Source organism: Sturnira hondurensis, unplaced genomic scaffold (genome assembly GCF_014824575.4).
Source record: "Sturnira hondurensis isolate 20B ecotype Veracruz unplaced genomic scaffold, ASM1482457v3 Scaffold0020237, whole genome shotgun sequence".
NCBI classification, from domain to species: domain Eukaryota; kingdom Metazoa; phylum Chordata; class Mammalia; order Chiroptera; family Phyllostomidae; genus Sturnira; species Sturnira hondurensis.
In genome coordinates this window covers 1,545,623-1,562,425 of record NW_028092868.1, presented here as the reverse complement: position 1 = coordinate 1,562,425, position 16,803 = coordinate 1,545,623, and the positions used below count along the sequence as shown (strand labels likewise).

At 39.8% G+C, this 16,803-nt stretch overlaps 1 protein-coding gene and 1 non-coding gene across 2 annotated transcripts in view; one reads left to right on the top strand and one right to left on the bottom strand.

Moving 5' to 3' along the window:
- Nucleotides 1-9,771, bottom strand: part of SLC25A16 (solute carrier family 25 member 16) — a 34,729-nt gene extending 24,958 nt beyond the window's left edge. Inside the window, exons 1-2 of the mRNA XM_037029192.1 lie at nucleotides 9,572-9,771; nucleotides 5,933-6,025 (exon numbers count right to left, since the gene is read on the bottom strand). Of these exons, the coding sequence (XP_036885087.1) occupies nucleotides 5,933-6,025; nucleotides 9,572-9,695 (217 nt within the window). The 5' untranslated portion in view covers nucleotides 9,696-9,771. The remainder of the gene's footprint in view (nucleotides 1-5,932; nucleotides 6,026-9,571) is intronic.
- A 6,214-nt stretch (nucleotides 9,772-15,985) lies between these two features.
- LOC118975453 (U6 spliceosomal RNA) lies at nucleotides 15,986-16,092 on the top strand. Its single transcript, XR_005064057.1, has one exon. It is a non-coding gene; the product is annotated as a U6 spliceosomal RNA (small nuclear RNA).
- The last annotated feature ends 711 nt before the right edge of the window (nucleotides 16,093-16,803 follow it).

The following is a 16,803-nucleotide window of genomic DNA, read 5'->3' as shown; positions in this document are numbered from 1 at the left end:
AAATTACATGAATAGTAATTTCTATGTAAGTTAATACTACTTAAAATACATCACTTGTTCAAATTACATAAATATACCGTATGTAAAAATAAAAAACATTATAGCAAGAATAGCTACAAATAAATTACACTTACAATTATCACAAATTATATTAAACTCTAGCTATCTAAAAATATTCACAGCAGAAATATATTCAAAGCCCATACATTGCAGGGCAGAGGATCATCTATCTGGAAGGAAGAAGGAAGATCTCCCAGACTGACCCAGATTCACGTGTGGTTTGTACACGTAAGTATACTGCCAGTCCTGGCTGGTGTGGCTTAGTTGACTAGAGTGTCACCCTGTAAACTGGTACCTGTTTGAACCTCTTCCTCTCCCTCCACCTCCTCCCTTCCCCTCTCTCTAAAAATCAACAAGCATATCCTCAGGTGAGGATAAGAAAAAATAAAAAATACTGCTAAATAAAAGAAATAAGTAAAAACCTATTAAAACTATTTAAATTGGGGGGCAATTTTCATCATTAGTAGACCTTAATTATGAGTATTGATAAACAAAGGCCTCAGTTCTGATCCTATATATTTATATGTTTATTATTCTATTAATGTTAATCACTAGTCCCATTTGCAGTACAGACTTCAATAAACATATCACTAAATACTTCCATTATTAAATCATTTAAATTCAAGCTCCTTTCTAAATTTTTCAAACAAATATCTGATCAAATATGAAAGTAAATCACTAGGCTCATTTTGAACTTTAGACTGCAAGTAACCTCTTGATCCCTTCCCAGAAATTACTTATTGACATCCAAGACAAAATAGATAATAAAAACATTTTTAATGAGCAAGTATCTCAATGCACTAACAGTCTAGTAAAAAGAATTCTATTATGTTGACATATGGCTATGTGCATAATATATAAAATTCTCCCAAAATGCATGAATAAAAAAACTAAATATATTCACACACACCTAGAAAGGAAATTCTATTAAAGATGGTGTCCCCTTAGCCCTGGCTGGCGTAGCTCAGTGGATTGAGCGCGGGCCTGCGAACCAGAGGATCGCGGTTGGATTCCCAGTCAGGGCACATGCCTGGGTTGCAGGCTGGTTCCTTGCAGGCTAACTACCAGCAGGGGATGCACAAAAGCAGGGGACGCACAAAAGGCAACCATACATTGATGTTTCTCTCCCTCTCTCCTTCCCCTCTAAAGATAAATAAATAAATAAAATCTTAAAAAAAAAATGGTGTCCCCTTGCAGGAAGAGGGAGCAAAAGTTAAGTCAAAGTTAAGTCCTGTGTGTTAGTAACAGTTTAAGGGTAATTAAATTTAGAAACATGACTCTCTAGGAGAGACAGGAAGGAGACAGGAAGGCTGACGATGATGAAGGGGAAGTACAGAGGAAGTTTCAATTGTACTGATGATGCTTATTTTGAAGCACTGAGTCCACATGTTTATTAAACAGGGTCCGGAAGAAGTAAGGTTTGCTTGAGTGTGGTTGGTGGTAATAATGTGGGTGTAATCATTTATAGTTTTAATTTGAACATTTCACCTAAAATGTTACATGGTGTGCTCGAGTACAATATTGTGATATTACAGAATTACACACTCATGTTTTATAATAAAAGATTTTGTAGTAACAAAGGGGCATTATTTGTTCTGGACCCTGTATTATTCTTTAAAACTTTCTGATTACTAGAAACATTTTAAGAAAAACCATTAGTATAGGCAAAAAAGATACAGTGCTTTAAAAAAGAAAGGAAATCTAGGAAAGAAAGACCTATAGAGGGGAACTAGAGATGACAAAAAAGGTATAATAAACAGAAAACATAAAATAAGAATGTGAGTGAATAACTCAATGATAGCAAAAAAAGAAAAGCTGAAGGGCAAAGTCATCTGTGAAAAGCCAAAGATTCTCACCCTAGTAGGTGTGGCTCAGTGGATTGGGCATGCCCTGCAGACTGAAAGGTCACAGGTTCAATTACCAGTTGAGTCACATGACTGCGGGTTCCAGGTTGGGTACCCAGTTGGGGCAGGTGCAAGAGGCAACCAATTGGTGTTTCTCTCTCAAATTGATGTTTCTCTCCCTTGCTTTCTCCCTCCCTTCCTTTCTCTCTGAAATTGATAAAAGGGGGAAAATTGTTTTAACGCCAACAAAGATTCTCAAATTCTGTTAAAAGGCCATATTTAACTACATGCTTTTTACAAAAATCTCACCTAAAACAAAATAACTAAGACAAATATTTTTCATTCGACAGACATGAGAAATGGATGTTGAATGTTTTCAAATGATGTTTAAATATCTACTGAGATAATTGTATCATTTTTTTCCTTCAACCTACAATCTGTTTTCTCTTTGGGAAATAAACTGAAATTTTCTTTCATTCTTTTATTTTTTAAAAATCCTTACCAAGGATATGTGCATTGATTTTAGAGAGAGTGGAAAGGCTGAGGGCGGCGGAGGTGGGGAGAAATAGCAAGAGAGAAATATTGATTGGTTGCCTCCTGCACATGCCCCCAACGCAGGATCAAACCCACAACCTAGGTATGTGCCCTGACTGATGTACCAACCCACAACCTTTTGGTATATGGGCTGACGTTCCAACCAAGTGAGTAATCCAGCCGACAGTTGACAACTGTAGTAATCGACAGCCTACTGTAGTAATCAACTACAGTTGACACACAATATTATATTAGTTTCAGGTGTACAACATAGTGATTAGACATTAATATAATTTATGAAGTGATCACCACAGTAAGTCTAGTATCAATCTGACAACATGCATAGTTATTTCAGAGATTTTCTTTAAGACATAGTACTGGACCAATTTTTGCAAATGTTATAAAATTGTTTGGAAAAAAATATGTATTGCCTGTAGGGTGCAAAATCCTCACTGTATCTGTTATATCAAGCTCGTATGTTATTTAAATCTTTCTCTATATCTTCACTTAATATCAAGCTAGGATTAGAAGAAACTAACATTTGGTAAAATATAAGCATATGCTTGTACACGTACACATTAGCTAAAAGAAAATGGAAGAAACTTGGAAAAATGCTTGATTCCAAAGACGTAATAGGGACAGAGAATGACATTTTGCTTTTGTACTTTTCTGAATTATGAACTTGTAAAAATATACATTCAAAAATGTTTTAAATAAAGCATAAAACAAAATTAAAAGACTTTTAAAGAATCCTATTATGATTCATCTACCTATTTTTATATCATATTTGACTGTAAAAAGCCAAATGAAGGTCAAAGATTTGTAATATACTACAGGAAAAAATTCTTTACACAAACTGCAACTGGGAGGAAGGAGAAATTCTAATTACCATACTCCTTACTTTTCACTTGGTCACAATCATTTTGATTAAAAATCAAAAGTAGTTTTTGATGCTTTGGAAGTAATGTCACACATTATTCGGTTTTTTCTCTTTTTTCCAAAAACCACACCAAGGTAAAGCAGAGCTCTAGCTGACATGAGTGTGCTGTTTAGGCACTAGCTGTGCCGCTCCCACTACAGGCTCGGAGAACAGTAGCACAACCTCAAGGAAAAGATGGTTCACACATTTTTTAAAAGAAGCTAAAGTAGAAATTTTATTCAATAGCACATCTTCATGTTTTATTTGACTGTAAAAATTTATGATTTAAAAAACCAGAATTTTAAAAATATTTATGCATATATATAAAAAAGGAGGTATCTGGAATAAAATGCCAAAAAACATTTTAAAGAAAATTTTAAAAAATGCCTTTTTTGTGTGTACCTTTTTTTTTTACACCTTGTATATTTTAAAGACACATGAAATTCCATATACTACATATACCACTGCAGGAATTCCATCGCAAATTTTGCATGCCTTCATAGGGTACACTGTAACCCATGCTATACAGCCCTGTAGAGGGTGAAGTCTAATGTGACTAGGTAACCGAATGATTACAAAACAGGAAACAAAACAACACAGAACACCATGGGGAGCAGGTTAAAGGAATAAAACAATCCAGCTCAGGCACTGGCCTGTTGGGTCATTGTGAAACCCTCCCAGATATTGGGTACTATAATTCATGTCCCTTTTTGCCCTCAATTTAGATAACAAAAGAAAGTAATTTCCTTCGTTTCCAGTTTTATATAATCTCTTAATAAATTCAAAAGTCTGGTTCTTTCTATACATGAAGAGCACACTGTGAACATACAGAATTTATTGCTGGACATAAAGATGGTAACTTCTTTCAATTTTAAGTACGGACTTAGTATTAAGAATATTGACAACAAAGTGAGCTGCAATTAATGTAAAATATAAACAACCATTACATTTTTTTTAGGAAAATCACATTTTTTAAAGATTTTTTATTTATCTTTAGAGGGGAAGGGAAGGAGAGAGGGAGAGAAATATCAATGTATGGTTGTCTCTCGTGCATCCCCTGCTGAGAACTGGCCTGCAACCCAGGCATGTGCCCTGACTGGGAATCGAACTGCGATCCTCTGGTTTGCAGGCCCGTGTGCTCAATCCACTGAGCTACACCAGCCAGGGCAGGAAAATCACATCTTAAAAATCCAATTGAAAAAATAATTCTTATCTACTCTGTTAATCATCTTTCTTCTGCACTGATGTTGCACAGATCATGCAGAGCACTCATCATTCCTATCTTTTGAAACATGAAACTAAAGCAATGAAGTGGTATAACTTGTTTGCCTTGACCTAATTTCTTTCTTGGTCTCTGTCCACAATAATTTTTTTTTAATGAGAGAGAAAAAAGGGGGAAAGAAGGAGAGGAGGAGAGAGAAAGAGCAGTCATGAACATCGATTTGCTGTTCCACTTATTTATGCATTCACTGGCTGCTTCTTATATGTACCCTGATTGGGTACAGAACCCACAACCTTGGCATATCAGGATAATACTCTATGCAACTGACCTGCTCCACCAGGGAAACACATTCAATTCTTTAAAAACTCTTTTCCCTTCTAATTGAAAAAGTAATACATGTATGTTCAACATGTGTTACAAATTAACTTAGAGGGAAAATATTTCCTCTAATCTCACCAATGAATATTAACTACTAATGTTAATGTTTGTCTTTCTAGTCTTTTGTCTAAACACATTTATTTATATAAAATGCAAATAATTCCACCATTTTGTAATTTTTTTTAAATTTTTTTAAAGATTTTATTTATTTATATTTAGAGGGGAAGGGAAGGAGAGAAACATCAATGTATGGTTGCCTCTCGTGAGTCCCCTGCTGGGAACTGGCCTGCAACCCAGGCATGTGCCCTGACTGGGAATCGAACCACGATCGTGTGGTTCGAAGGCCCGCACTCAATCCACCGAGCTACGCCAGCCAGGGCCATTTTGTAATATTTTTAAATTAACCAAAACATTATGAACTTCATTCCTAGTCAATTAATAATCCTTTAAAACTTTTGTTAAAAGATTTGATTTATTTATTTTTAGAGAGGGGAAGGGAGGTAGAAAGAGGAGAGAAACATCACTGTGTGGCTGCCTCTCCCACACCCCCTACTGGGGACCTGGTCCACAACCCAGGCATGTGCCAGGAACGAATGGAACCACCGACCTTTCAGTTTGTGGACGAACTAAGCCACACCAGCCAGGGTCTGACCGGATTCTTCAGAAAAAAAAAAATCCAACTGAGCTATTAATGTGTGTCTGTCAAGGATGTGACACGTTAATCCCAACAAGCAACCAATAGTACTCCAATGATTCAAAGATTTTGGCTTAGAGGATATCAGTACCCTAAAACAATTATACACACTATTGTAAATGAAAATATTAACATGAATAACAGAGATCTAGTCCTTGTAAAATCTGCCACCAAATCTGAACTCCCTTTTGTGTCTTCTTTCCACTGCAATTCACAAATGGAAACCAAGCCCGCAGATGGATGTTTTCATTCATTTTAATCCTTAGCATCTATTAACTCACCTAAATGTTTATAGTGGTGATTGTGAGCTTGTAATAAAACCTTTACTCGATCCAAAGGAGCAACTGTTGTTTTAGCACAGCATCCAGCAATACCTAAAAAATTTTAAGAGGTCAGGGAGATGTTGTATACCATTTCTTTCCAGATGGAAACCATTATTTGTTCAGCCAACACATACTCTCTGATCTTTCATTTGATCTCCATAGGTGTAACTACCCAGCAGAAGTGATGTGCAGATAGATCATTGGCCCTCATTCTCTGTAACCTACTAATTGGCATGTCATATCTAAAAGTAAGTTTGAAGAGTGTAAATCTGAACCCTAATACCTGATCAATACTGGGAATCTTGCTAATGGTGGTTATGGAGACACTTGAAAGGTATTTACTCAACTGTAAGGCACTGTTTGAAGAAACCTCCTCCTCTTCTCTCTAACTTTGGCATTGAAATAACCAACTTTCACCCATAAAATTCAATCATTCTTTCATACATTCAGCAATTATGTACTTAGTCCCTACCACATGCGACTCTGCAGACATGTAGATGACAGCAAAGCGCAAAAGTGGATACATTCATACAGGCCAGGCCTACTAGGCTTGGCATGCTTCTAAGGTGATAATATATAGATTCTTTTGCTATGTTGTTTGTGCCCCACCCCCCAAAAATTTCATGTTGAAAACTAATTCCCAACTTGATAGCATTTAGAAGTAGAGCTTTTAGGGGGTGATTATGTCCAGAGGGCTCTGCATCTTTATTTACATAAAAAGCAATATGAGTCAACTATTCAACTAACTGTGGGATTAGTGGCCTTATAAACAAGGCCCCAGACACCCATGACCTGTGAAAACAGAGTAAGAATTTGCTGTCTATAAAGAAAAAGGTCCTCATTGAACACTGACTCTGATGACACCATGATCTTGGATTTTCCAGCTTCTAGAACGATGAAAAATAAATGTTAGTTATAAGCCATCAAATTATGGCATTTTTGTTATAATAGCCCACATGAACTAAGACACTTTTCTAAAGTACCTTATATGTACAAATGCTCCTTGATTTATGATAGCATTACATACTGATAAACCCATTGTAAACTGAAAATATCGTAAGTAGAAATTGTATTTAAATTAAGGGTGAATTTTACTGTATATAAATTATACCTTAATAAACCTGATTTTAAAAGAAAGAAAACTACGTAAAAACAAAACAAAAACCATGCAAGCTTCTAAAAAATACAAAGCCTAATCAAGATTCCTTTGCAGAGTTTCTGATACTTGCTATCTGCAATTCTTTTCCTCCTTTTAATAAATTTTAAGTAGTAACTAACTGTTAGATACATAGAAAAAAAGTGCACAAATTGTATGTCACTTAATGAATGGTGAATACAATCACATAAGGACCACCCGAATCAAAAAATGAAGCTACCAGCCTCCCAGAAGTTTTTTCTGTACTCCCATAATCACTATTTGCCCCTCCTTCTCAGAGATAACCAATCAGCCTTCTGACTTCTAATAACACGGGCTTAGTTTTGATTGGTTTTGAACCTTATACAAATAAAATCACACAGCATGGCTTGCTTGTGCCTAGTTTCTTCTGTTCAATATTGAGCTTGTGAGATTCATCAACACTGTTGCATGTGGCAGAAATTTATTCATTTTTCAATGCTGCATAGTATTTCATTGTATGATTATACCATATATTGGTAATATGTTATAACACTGATGGGCATTTGGATTGCTTCTGATTTGGGACTACCATGAATATTGTAGACATGAACAAAAATATATATGTTAAGATAAACCTAGGAGTGGAACTACTGGATCACATGACATACAAATGTTCAGCTTCACAGATAACTTCCCAACTAGTTCTCCAAAGTGGCTGTACCAATTTACATTGGCACTACCAGTAGCACATAAAGAGACTTGGCTGCTATCCCCAGCAACATGTACCATGATTCTAGTTTAATGTCTAACCAACATCACAAAATGCAACGTGTCTGAAACTGAACTCCTCATCTCCCCTCCACCTGCAACCACCATGAAAACTGCCCCAACCACAGCCTTCCCATTTCAGCCAGTGAGTGCTTCAACCTTTCGGCTGCTCAGACCATGAGCCAGTCATTCTTGACTCATTCTTACCCCATCTCTAACCTGTTAGAAGGTTCTGTTCACTCTATCTGTACCCAGATTATCACAATTTTTCACCATTTCTCCTGTTACTCACCTGATCCAAGCCACTATCATGTGAACTACTGCAATAACCTCCAAACTAGTCTCCTCACTTCCATATTTACTTTCCTACAGTTACTCTCAACAGGAAGCCAAAGTGATACTTTTGAAATGTCCTATTATGTCACTTCTCTGCTCAAGACATGCAATGACTCCCAACTTCATTCCAAGTAAAAGTGAGAATCTTTACAATGGCACGCAAGGCCCTTCAATTGCACCTTGTATGTCTCTAACCTCCCTCTCCCATCAACATCTCCCAGCTGCAGCCACTGCTGTTCTTTGAACAGAGGAAGCCCACTCCCACTTTGAAGCTTTCGCTTTAGCTTTTCTCTCCTTCCGAAATGCTCCTTCTTAGCCATCAACTTGCTAAACTCCCTCACTTCTTCAAGTCTGTTCAAGTGTCATCCTTTTAACAACAGTTATCACAACTATCTTATTTAAGATGCACCCACTCAGCCTCTCCATTCCCTTGCCTCATTCTTCTTTTTACTTCTTCCCATCGGATTCATCACTGTGTAACAACCCATATAACTTAGTTTTTCATTGTGTTTATTGTCTTTCTCCACAACTAATGTAAACTCCAGGATATTGTTTCGTTCTCTGAGGTACACTGAAACATGTAGGAGGCACATAGCAGGCACTCAAATGTTCCTGTATAAATAAATGAATGTCCTTTCTATCAGCAGAACAAACTTTTAATACAACTGCAGCATAGAGATGCTATCTTTCTATCGGAATTTAAAAAATTCCTAGTCTTAAATAAGTGAAGACAACCCACACAACCAACTAAGAAAGGGTAGAGACCGAAACACCTCTTTATGGGAAGGCAGAGGAAATTTCCGATAGACAACGTGAACCTTCTGGTCCTACAGTCATGCCAACAATAGGGCTGCACCAGCTACCTGTCAAGTAACTGTGAGCAACTGTGGCAGAGTTTATTGGAATCGCTGGAATCAGTTTTGGTTGTAGACAGTTTTGCACAATTTTCCAATCATGTTTTAAAAGCTATTTGTTTTCTCTTAGGCAAAAAACAAAATCCAATTCTACATTCAGCCACCTATGGTCTTTATAAAAGAAAGGAAAGCACAGCATGTTTTCTTGAAACTGGGTTCCTTTGTAAAAGAAACTAGGACCTTTGTAAAAGACTCCCCTATTTTCCCATCCAACCCTGAAGAATGGATGCCCGGTTCAGCCCTTCCACCTTCCCAGCGGCTTCACGGCAGCTCCAGGGCCCTCCTCCCCAGGATCCTGCTGTCACTGGTTAAATGATTATCAGGAAAAGGTTACAGCAAGTCAGGACAAACATAAGGCAGGGCACTGAAGTAGCCAATGTCCAAAAATGTCCTCGCGGCCGCTTGCACCCGACCTGCCCCTGCCACCTCGGGCGTGCCCAGGTCCCTCCGGCGTACACCCACCTCCGGCCAGGAAGGAGCGAAGCCAGTAGAAGTCTCGGCGGGCGGTTGGCCCTCCAGCTCCTGCCGCCTGCGGAATCGCAGGAGGGGCACCGGCCGCTGCTAGGGCTGCCGCCGCCGCCGCCATTAGTACCGGGGCAGCGTCGGGAGCTTTAGTCTTCCACTAACTAAAGAGCTGAGGCAATGGCCATCCCGGGTGCTCACAGGGCGCAGACGGCCGCGCGGACGGGGCGGGGCTACAGCCTGCAGTGTGGCGCGGGATGATGGCGTAAGCGAGGAGCGGGGCCTGGAGTTTGACACCTCGCCGCTGCAACTGGCCTCACCTGTTGTGGGCTTCGCTTTCCAGGCCCCCTTCTGTTCAGACACAAGAGGTGAAGCGCAGCCAGGGGGAAAGTCCCTGCCTAGCCCCCAACTCAGAAAGCCGTTCCTCGCCCACTGACCTGTTTTGACCATTGATCTATAACCGCCCAACGGACTGTCTTCTGACTTGCCTAAGACGAACCCTTTCCAGAACCAACCTTTCGTTCTTGACTGTTTCCATGAACCTCTGAAATTGCACTGTCTCCCACCAAGTCATCTCTGCCTTCTCAGAGCTTCTCACTACACCTCAGTATCTGCCCTAACTCCCTACCAAGCTTTCACTCCACCTCTACCACCTCCAAAGAAATATTGCTGGAGCAAATTATTCTTTCTTTGGAACCCTACAAATTAAATTACTCTTCACCAATCCCAAGCCTCTGCCCTAAACTCTTAGGAACTGGAGTCTGTCCCTGGCCCACTGTATTCCAAGATGCAATTTCTTAACCACCTCCTTTGGGTACTATTCTTACCATGAGCTCCTCATCAGTTCCAGCATGATCAAAATTTACTCCTAGTCTTTGTGACCAAAGTTNACCACCTCCAAAGAAATATTGCTGGAGCAAATTATTCTTTCTTTGGAACCCTACAAATTAAATTACTCTTCACCAATCCCAAGCCTCTGCCCTAAACTCTTAGGAACTGGAGTCTGTCCCTGGCCCACTGTATTCCAAGATGCAATTTCTTAACCACCTCCTTTGGGTACTATTCTTACCATGATTTACTCCTAGTCTTTGTGACCAAAGTTGTTCTTAATTTTTATAGCCCCAGAAATTATCTATTATTTTTCACAATACTTACTCCAACCTTCCTAATTACTGGATACTGGTCTTCTCTTTCTTTTTTTTTTAAAAAATATTTATTTATTTATCTTTAGAGGGGAAGGGAAGGAGAGAGGAAGAGAAACATCAATGTATGGTTGCTTTTGGTGCATCCCCTGCTGGGAACTGGCCCCTGCAGGGAACTGGCCTGCAACCCAGGCATGTGCCCTGACTGGGAATCGAACCGCGATCGTCTGGTTCGCAGCCCGCGCTCAATCCACTGAGCTACACCAGTCAGGTTGGTCTTCTCTTTCTATGTTGAGGCCTCTGCAAGTTGTTTCTAGTCATATTTCCTCACTAGTACTGAGTCCAGGCTTCACGTTTATTTCCCCTCAGGTTCCAAATTTTCAATTTCTACCAGAAAATACAGACCCATATAATAATATCATTATATTTTGCACGTCTAATATTTGGAGAGGTGCAGGAGCAAAAGAGAAAAAGAACTCACAGACATGGACAACAATGTGGTGATTGTCGGGGGTGAAGCTCAGTGGAATTTGAGAGTTAAGTAGAAGGCACAGATTCAAAAAAGCCTGACAAGGCAGAAAGCATTGATGTAATTTGAAGGGCTCCAAAAAAAGAAGGGGGATAAATGGTGATGGGGAAAAATACAATAAAAATTAACTATTAAAAAATAAAATGTGCGTCCTGGCTGGTGTAACTCAGTGGATTGACCGTGGGCCTGTGAAGCAAAGAGTCGCCAGTTTGATTCCCAGTCGGGGCACATGCCTGGGTTGCAGGCCAGGTTCCCAGTAGGGGACACATGAGAGGCAACCACACATTGATGTTTCTCTCCCATTGTTTCTCCTTCCTGTCCCCTCTCTCTAAAAATAAATAAATAAAATATTTATTAAAAATCCCCCTGCATATTTAAATAAATAAATAAATAAAATGTGAACTTCTAGCCGAGACGGAGGTGTAGGTGGACACACTGTGCCTCCTTGCACAACCAGAAGAAGGACAACAACAATTTAAAAACAAAAAATAACCAGAACCGACAGAAAAATCGAACTATATGGAAGTCCAACAATCAAGGAGTTAAAGAAGACACATTCATCCAGACCAGTAGGAGGAGCAGCAGTGGGGCAGAGAGGACTTGAGACAAGGCTGTGGCTGGCAGATACAGAGAGGTGGTGGATTTCGGACAGGGCGGTCCCACATTCACACCCAGATAAATGAGGAAAAACAACTGGGGAATGGAATAGACTTCGCAACCCAGGGCCCAAGTGCAAGGAAATAAAGCCTCAAATCACTGATTGAAAACACCTGTGGGGGGTTGACGCAGCAGAGGGAGAAACTCCCAGCCTCACAGGAGAATTCATTGCAGAGACCCACAGGGTCCTAGAATGAACACAAACACACCCACCTGGGAATCAGCACCAGAAGAGCCCACTTTGCTTGAGGGTAGTGGGGGAAGTGACTGATATCTGGCAGAGAGTGGAGCAAGCGTCTTTGTTCCCCCTTGGACTCCTTCCCCACAAACAGCATCACAACACAGCAAGGTGGGCTGCCCCGCCCAGGTGAATACCTAAGGCTCCACCCCTCACTACATAACCGGTGCATCAAGACAAAAAAAAAAAAAGACCGAAATGAAAGAACAGATAATGCTCCAGAAAAATTACAACTAAGTGATGAGGAGATGGCCAACCTATCAGATGCACAATTCAAAACACTTGTAATCAGGATGCTCACAGAATTGGTTGAATTGGGCCCCAAATTAAGTGGGAAAAAATGAAGACTACACTAAGTGAAATAAAGGAAAATGTACAGGGAACCAATAGTGATGGGAAGGAAACTGGGACTCAAATCAATGGTGTGGACCAGAAGGAAGAAAAAAAACATCCAACCAGAAAAGAATGAAGAAACAAGAATTCAAAAAAATGAGGAGAGGCTTAGGAACCTCCAGAACATGTTTAAATGTTCCAACATCTGAATCATAGGGGTGCCAGGAGAAGAGGAAGAGCAGGAAATTATTTAAACAAACAATGGAGGAGAACTTCCCCAATCTGGTGAAGGAAATAGACTTCCATAAAGTCCAGGAAGCTCAGAAAGTCCCAAAGAAGTTGGACCCAAGGGAGAATACACCAAGGCACACCATAATTACAAGATTAAAATTAAGGGAAGAATTCTAGAAGCAGCAAGAGAAAAGGAGACAGTTACCTACAAAGGAGTCCCCATCATACTGTCAGCTGATTTCTCAAAAGAGACCTTACAGGCAAGAAGGGGCTGGAAAGAAGTACTGAAAGTCATGAAAGGCAGGGACCTACATCCGAGATTGCTCTATCCAGCAAAACTTTTATTTAGAATAGAAGGGCATATAAAGTGCTTCTCAGATAAGGTCAAGTTCAAGGAGTTCATCATCACCCAGCCTTTATCATATGAGATGTTAAGGGACTTATCGAAGAAAAAGAAGATAAAAAATATGAATAAAATGACAACAAACTCACAGTTAATAACAACTAAACCTAAAAAAAAAATAAAAGCAAAAACGAACTAAGCAAACAACTAGAACAGGAACAGATTCACAGAAATGGAGATCACATGGATGGTTATCAGCAGGGGAGTGGGAGGGGGAGAGAGGGGGGAAAAGGTACAGAGAATGAATAGCACAGATGGTAGGTAGAAAATAGAAAGGGAGAGGGTAAGAATAGTATTAAAAATGTAGAAGGCAAAGGCCCTGGCTGGTGTAGCTCAGTGGATTGAGCGTGGGCCTGTGAACCAGACAATTGGGGTTTGATTCCCAGTCAGGATACATCCCTGGGTTGCAGGCCAGTTCTTGGTAGGGGACACACGAGAGGCAATCATACATTGATATTTCTTTCCCTCTCTCCTTCTCTTTCCCTCTAAAGATAAATAAAAATTTTTTTAAATGTAGAAGGCAAAGAACTTATATGTATGACCAATAGACATGAACTAAAGGGGGGGAATGTGAGTGGGAGGGGGTGTGCAGAGTGGAGAGGAGTGAAGGAGGGAAAATGGGACAACTGTAATAGCGTTAATAAAATATATTTTAAAAGAAAACAAAAAATAAAATGTATGGCCAAACATTTTTTTAAAAGCTCCCAAAAGTAGAGATGGTTGTACAATATTTTGAATGTAATTAATGCTACTGAACTGTACACTTAAAAATGGTAAATTTTATATGAAGTGTATTTTATCACAATTAAAAATACAAAGTAAAGGCCCTGGCTGGTGTGGCTCGGTGTATTGAGCACCAGCCTGTGAACCAAAGGGTCACCAGTTTGATTCCCACTCAGGGCAACTGCCTGGGTTGCCAGCCAGGTCCTCCGTTGGGGGTGGGTGAGAGGCAGCCATACACTGATGTTTCTCTCCCTCCTTTCCCCTCTCTCTAAAAATAGATAAATAAGATCTTTTTAAAAAATACAAAGAAAAGGCTCCCTAAGGTTTTTATGTTACAACAAAAGAGAAGTGTCTGTACTTTCACATTACGTACCTAAACAGCCTCAGTTCCTAGTACTTCCCCTCCACTCTGTCCTATAGGCTGTACTGGTACACCTCCCCTCATCCATTTCCATTCCAATGAGATGCACCTTACAGGCTTGATTTATCACTTAGAGTCCCAAACTCCAAAACCCAATCCAGATCAAGAATGAAAAGTTGATATATAGATAACTGACAAGTCTAGTGATTTAAACATCCACGTATTTCTTCTCCATCTACTCATCTGGTTAACTACTCAACTGCCCAACCTACAGATGTTATAGTGCCCCAGGGCTCGGTCCATGGGTCTCTTCTATAGTAGAATTCTGAGATCTTAGCCAACCTCATAGTTTTAAGATTTTATTTATTTATTTATCTTTACAGGGGAAGGAGAGAGGGAGAGAAACATCAATGTATGGTTGCCTTTTGTGCGTCCCCTGCTGGGAGTTGGCCTGCAGGGAACTGGACTACAACCCAGGCATGTGCCCTGACTGGGAATCGAACCTCGATCCTCTGGTTCCCAGGCCCGCGCTCAATCCACTGAGCTACACCAGCCAGGGCGCCAACCTCATAGTTTTAAATACCATCCAAATGTTGATGACTCCCAATCTCCAGCCCTCCCTGCCTACTCCCCAACTCTATTGATTCATATTTTCAATATTTGTATATCTAATTGGCATCTATTCGTCATATCCAAAACTAAATTCCTCATCTTCCTCTGCAAACACGCTAGTCCTGAAGCCTTCCTTCATTTCATGAAAGATCAACTCCATCCTCAGTCCATAAACCTTAATTAATTTTCTAAATAGTTTCCCTGCTCTCTCTTGCCCCCTTCTGTCTATTCTCAATATGGCAGCCAAAGCAAACCTTTAAAACCCAAAATAATTCTTGTCACTTCTTATCCTCAAACTTTTGCATGGCTGTGCGTACTACTTACAGAAATTCTTACAAGGATCTACCAGTTTCCTGTTATATCTCTGACCCCAACTCCTAGGACTCCCTCTAGTCACACTGGCTGCCTTGTCCCTCACGAATACCAGGCATGCTCCCTCAGGGCCTTTGCATATGCTGTTTTCTGCCTGTACCACTCTCCCCTCACATATTTCGTGTAACTTCCTCCTCCTCTCCCCACCTTCAACCATTTACACAAATATCACCTTTTCCGGGTGACCTTTCTTGGCTCTAACATTTTAAATTACCACCCACTCTAACCTCATCCCTACCAAAACTCAGTATTTTTTTCTCTGCTTTACTTTGATTTTTTCCACAGCACCCATTAGTATTATATATAATTTTGTGTAATACATATGTAAAATATATATTTATATATATAAATTCAAGTTACATATGATTTATATTACATAGCAAATGGTTTTATTATGTTTCCCTCACTAGAATGTGCATTCTGTGTAGGTAGGGACTATCTGTTTTGCTCCTTGGATAAGTCATTTGGCACCAGATAATGAGCGATGATAAGTCTACTTAAGACAATGCTTTCTATCTCTGTCTTTATTTTTAGGATATCTATATTTAGGATAACTACTAGACAGAGACTTAAAAAGTGGAGGAAAACCAACCCATTCTCTCAAAGAATGCACTATTTCACAAGATAAATATGACCCTAATAATAAAGTAAATATATTAGACAAATACAAAGTGGAGATAACACAAGGCAGACTGTATTTTTCAGTGGTCATCAGGGAAAGAGGTAACTGAACTGCCGTCTGACGTGGCCAACCATGGGCCAAGGCAACCACACATACACACACACAAGGAAATTCAACAAATTCAAAAAACAGCGCTTGCTTCAGCAGCACGTATCCTAAAACTGGAACGATACAGAGAAGATTAGCATGTCCCCGGCTCAAGGATGACATGCATAAAACAAGGAAGAGACCAGTTTGCCTATCTTAAGATGCTTGAGCACCTCTTTCCGACTCCCCAACACTTGTACGGCAGACCTCGACCAGTAACATTAGAGAAGGAGGGCAAGGTCATATCATGAATAGTTTTAAACTTGGGCTAAGGAGTTTAGACTTAATAAGTAGCTGGTGACAGCTATGTTTTAGAAAAATTAATCTGGGAGAGATGAATAGGACAATTGAGAAGGCAGACACTGGCAGAGCTGACAGCAAGGAGCCCAGTTGTGAAGCTTTAGCAACAATCCATGCAAGAGGGCTGGTGAGAACGTGAAAACACAGTGATCAGAAAGGAAGTGTAGGGAGGAGATAGCACCTGGTGGGCCTGCTAAGGAATTAAATGTGGAGAAGGCATAGGAAAAGTCAAAGTTGCTGTAAAGTTTTTGATAGGGTGGTTAAGAGACTTGATTATAGCATTAACAGAACAGTAGAGAAGAGAACTGGTTTAAGGTATAGAAAGGAGTTAGGGACATTGGCACCAACTGTAAAGATGATGAAAACATACGAAAGCACAAAGAAAAAGGTTCTGGCAATGGTTTTTTTCTCTAAAATATAGATTATATATGTGAATATCATATAGACCACATTTAATAAGATCTACCTTAAAGTCTTCTTTGAAAGCTTCCCCCAACCCCACACATACCCTGACATTTCCTGAAACAGAGAGGAGTCACGGACCTTGGATAGCTTGAAGTCT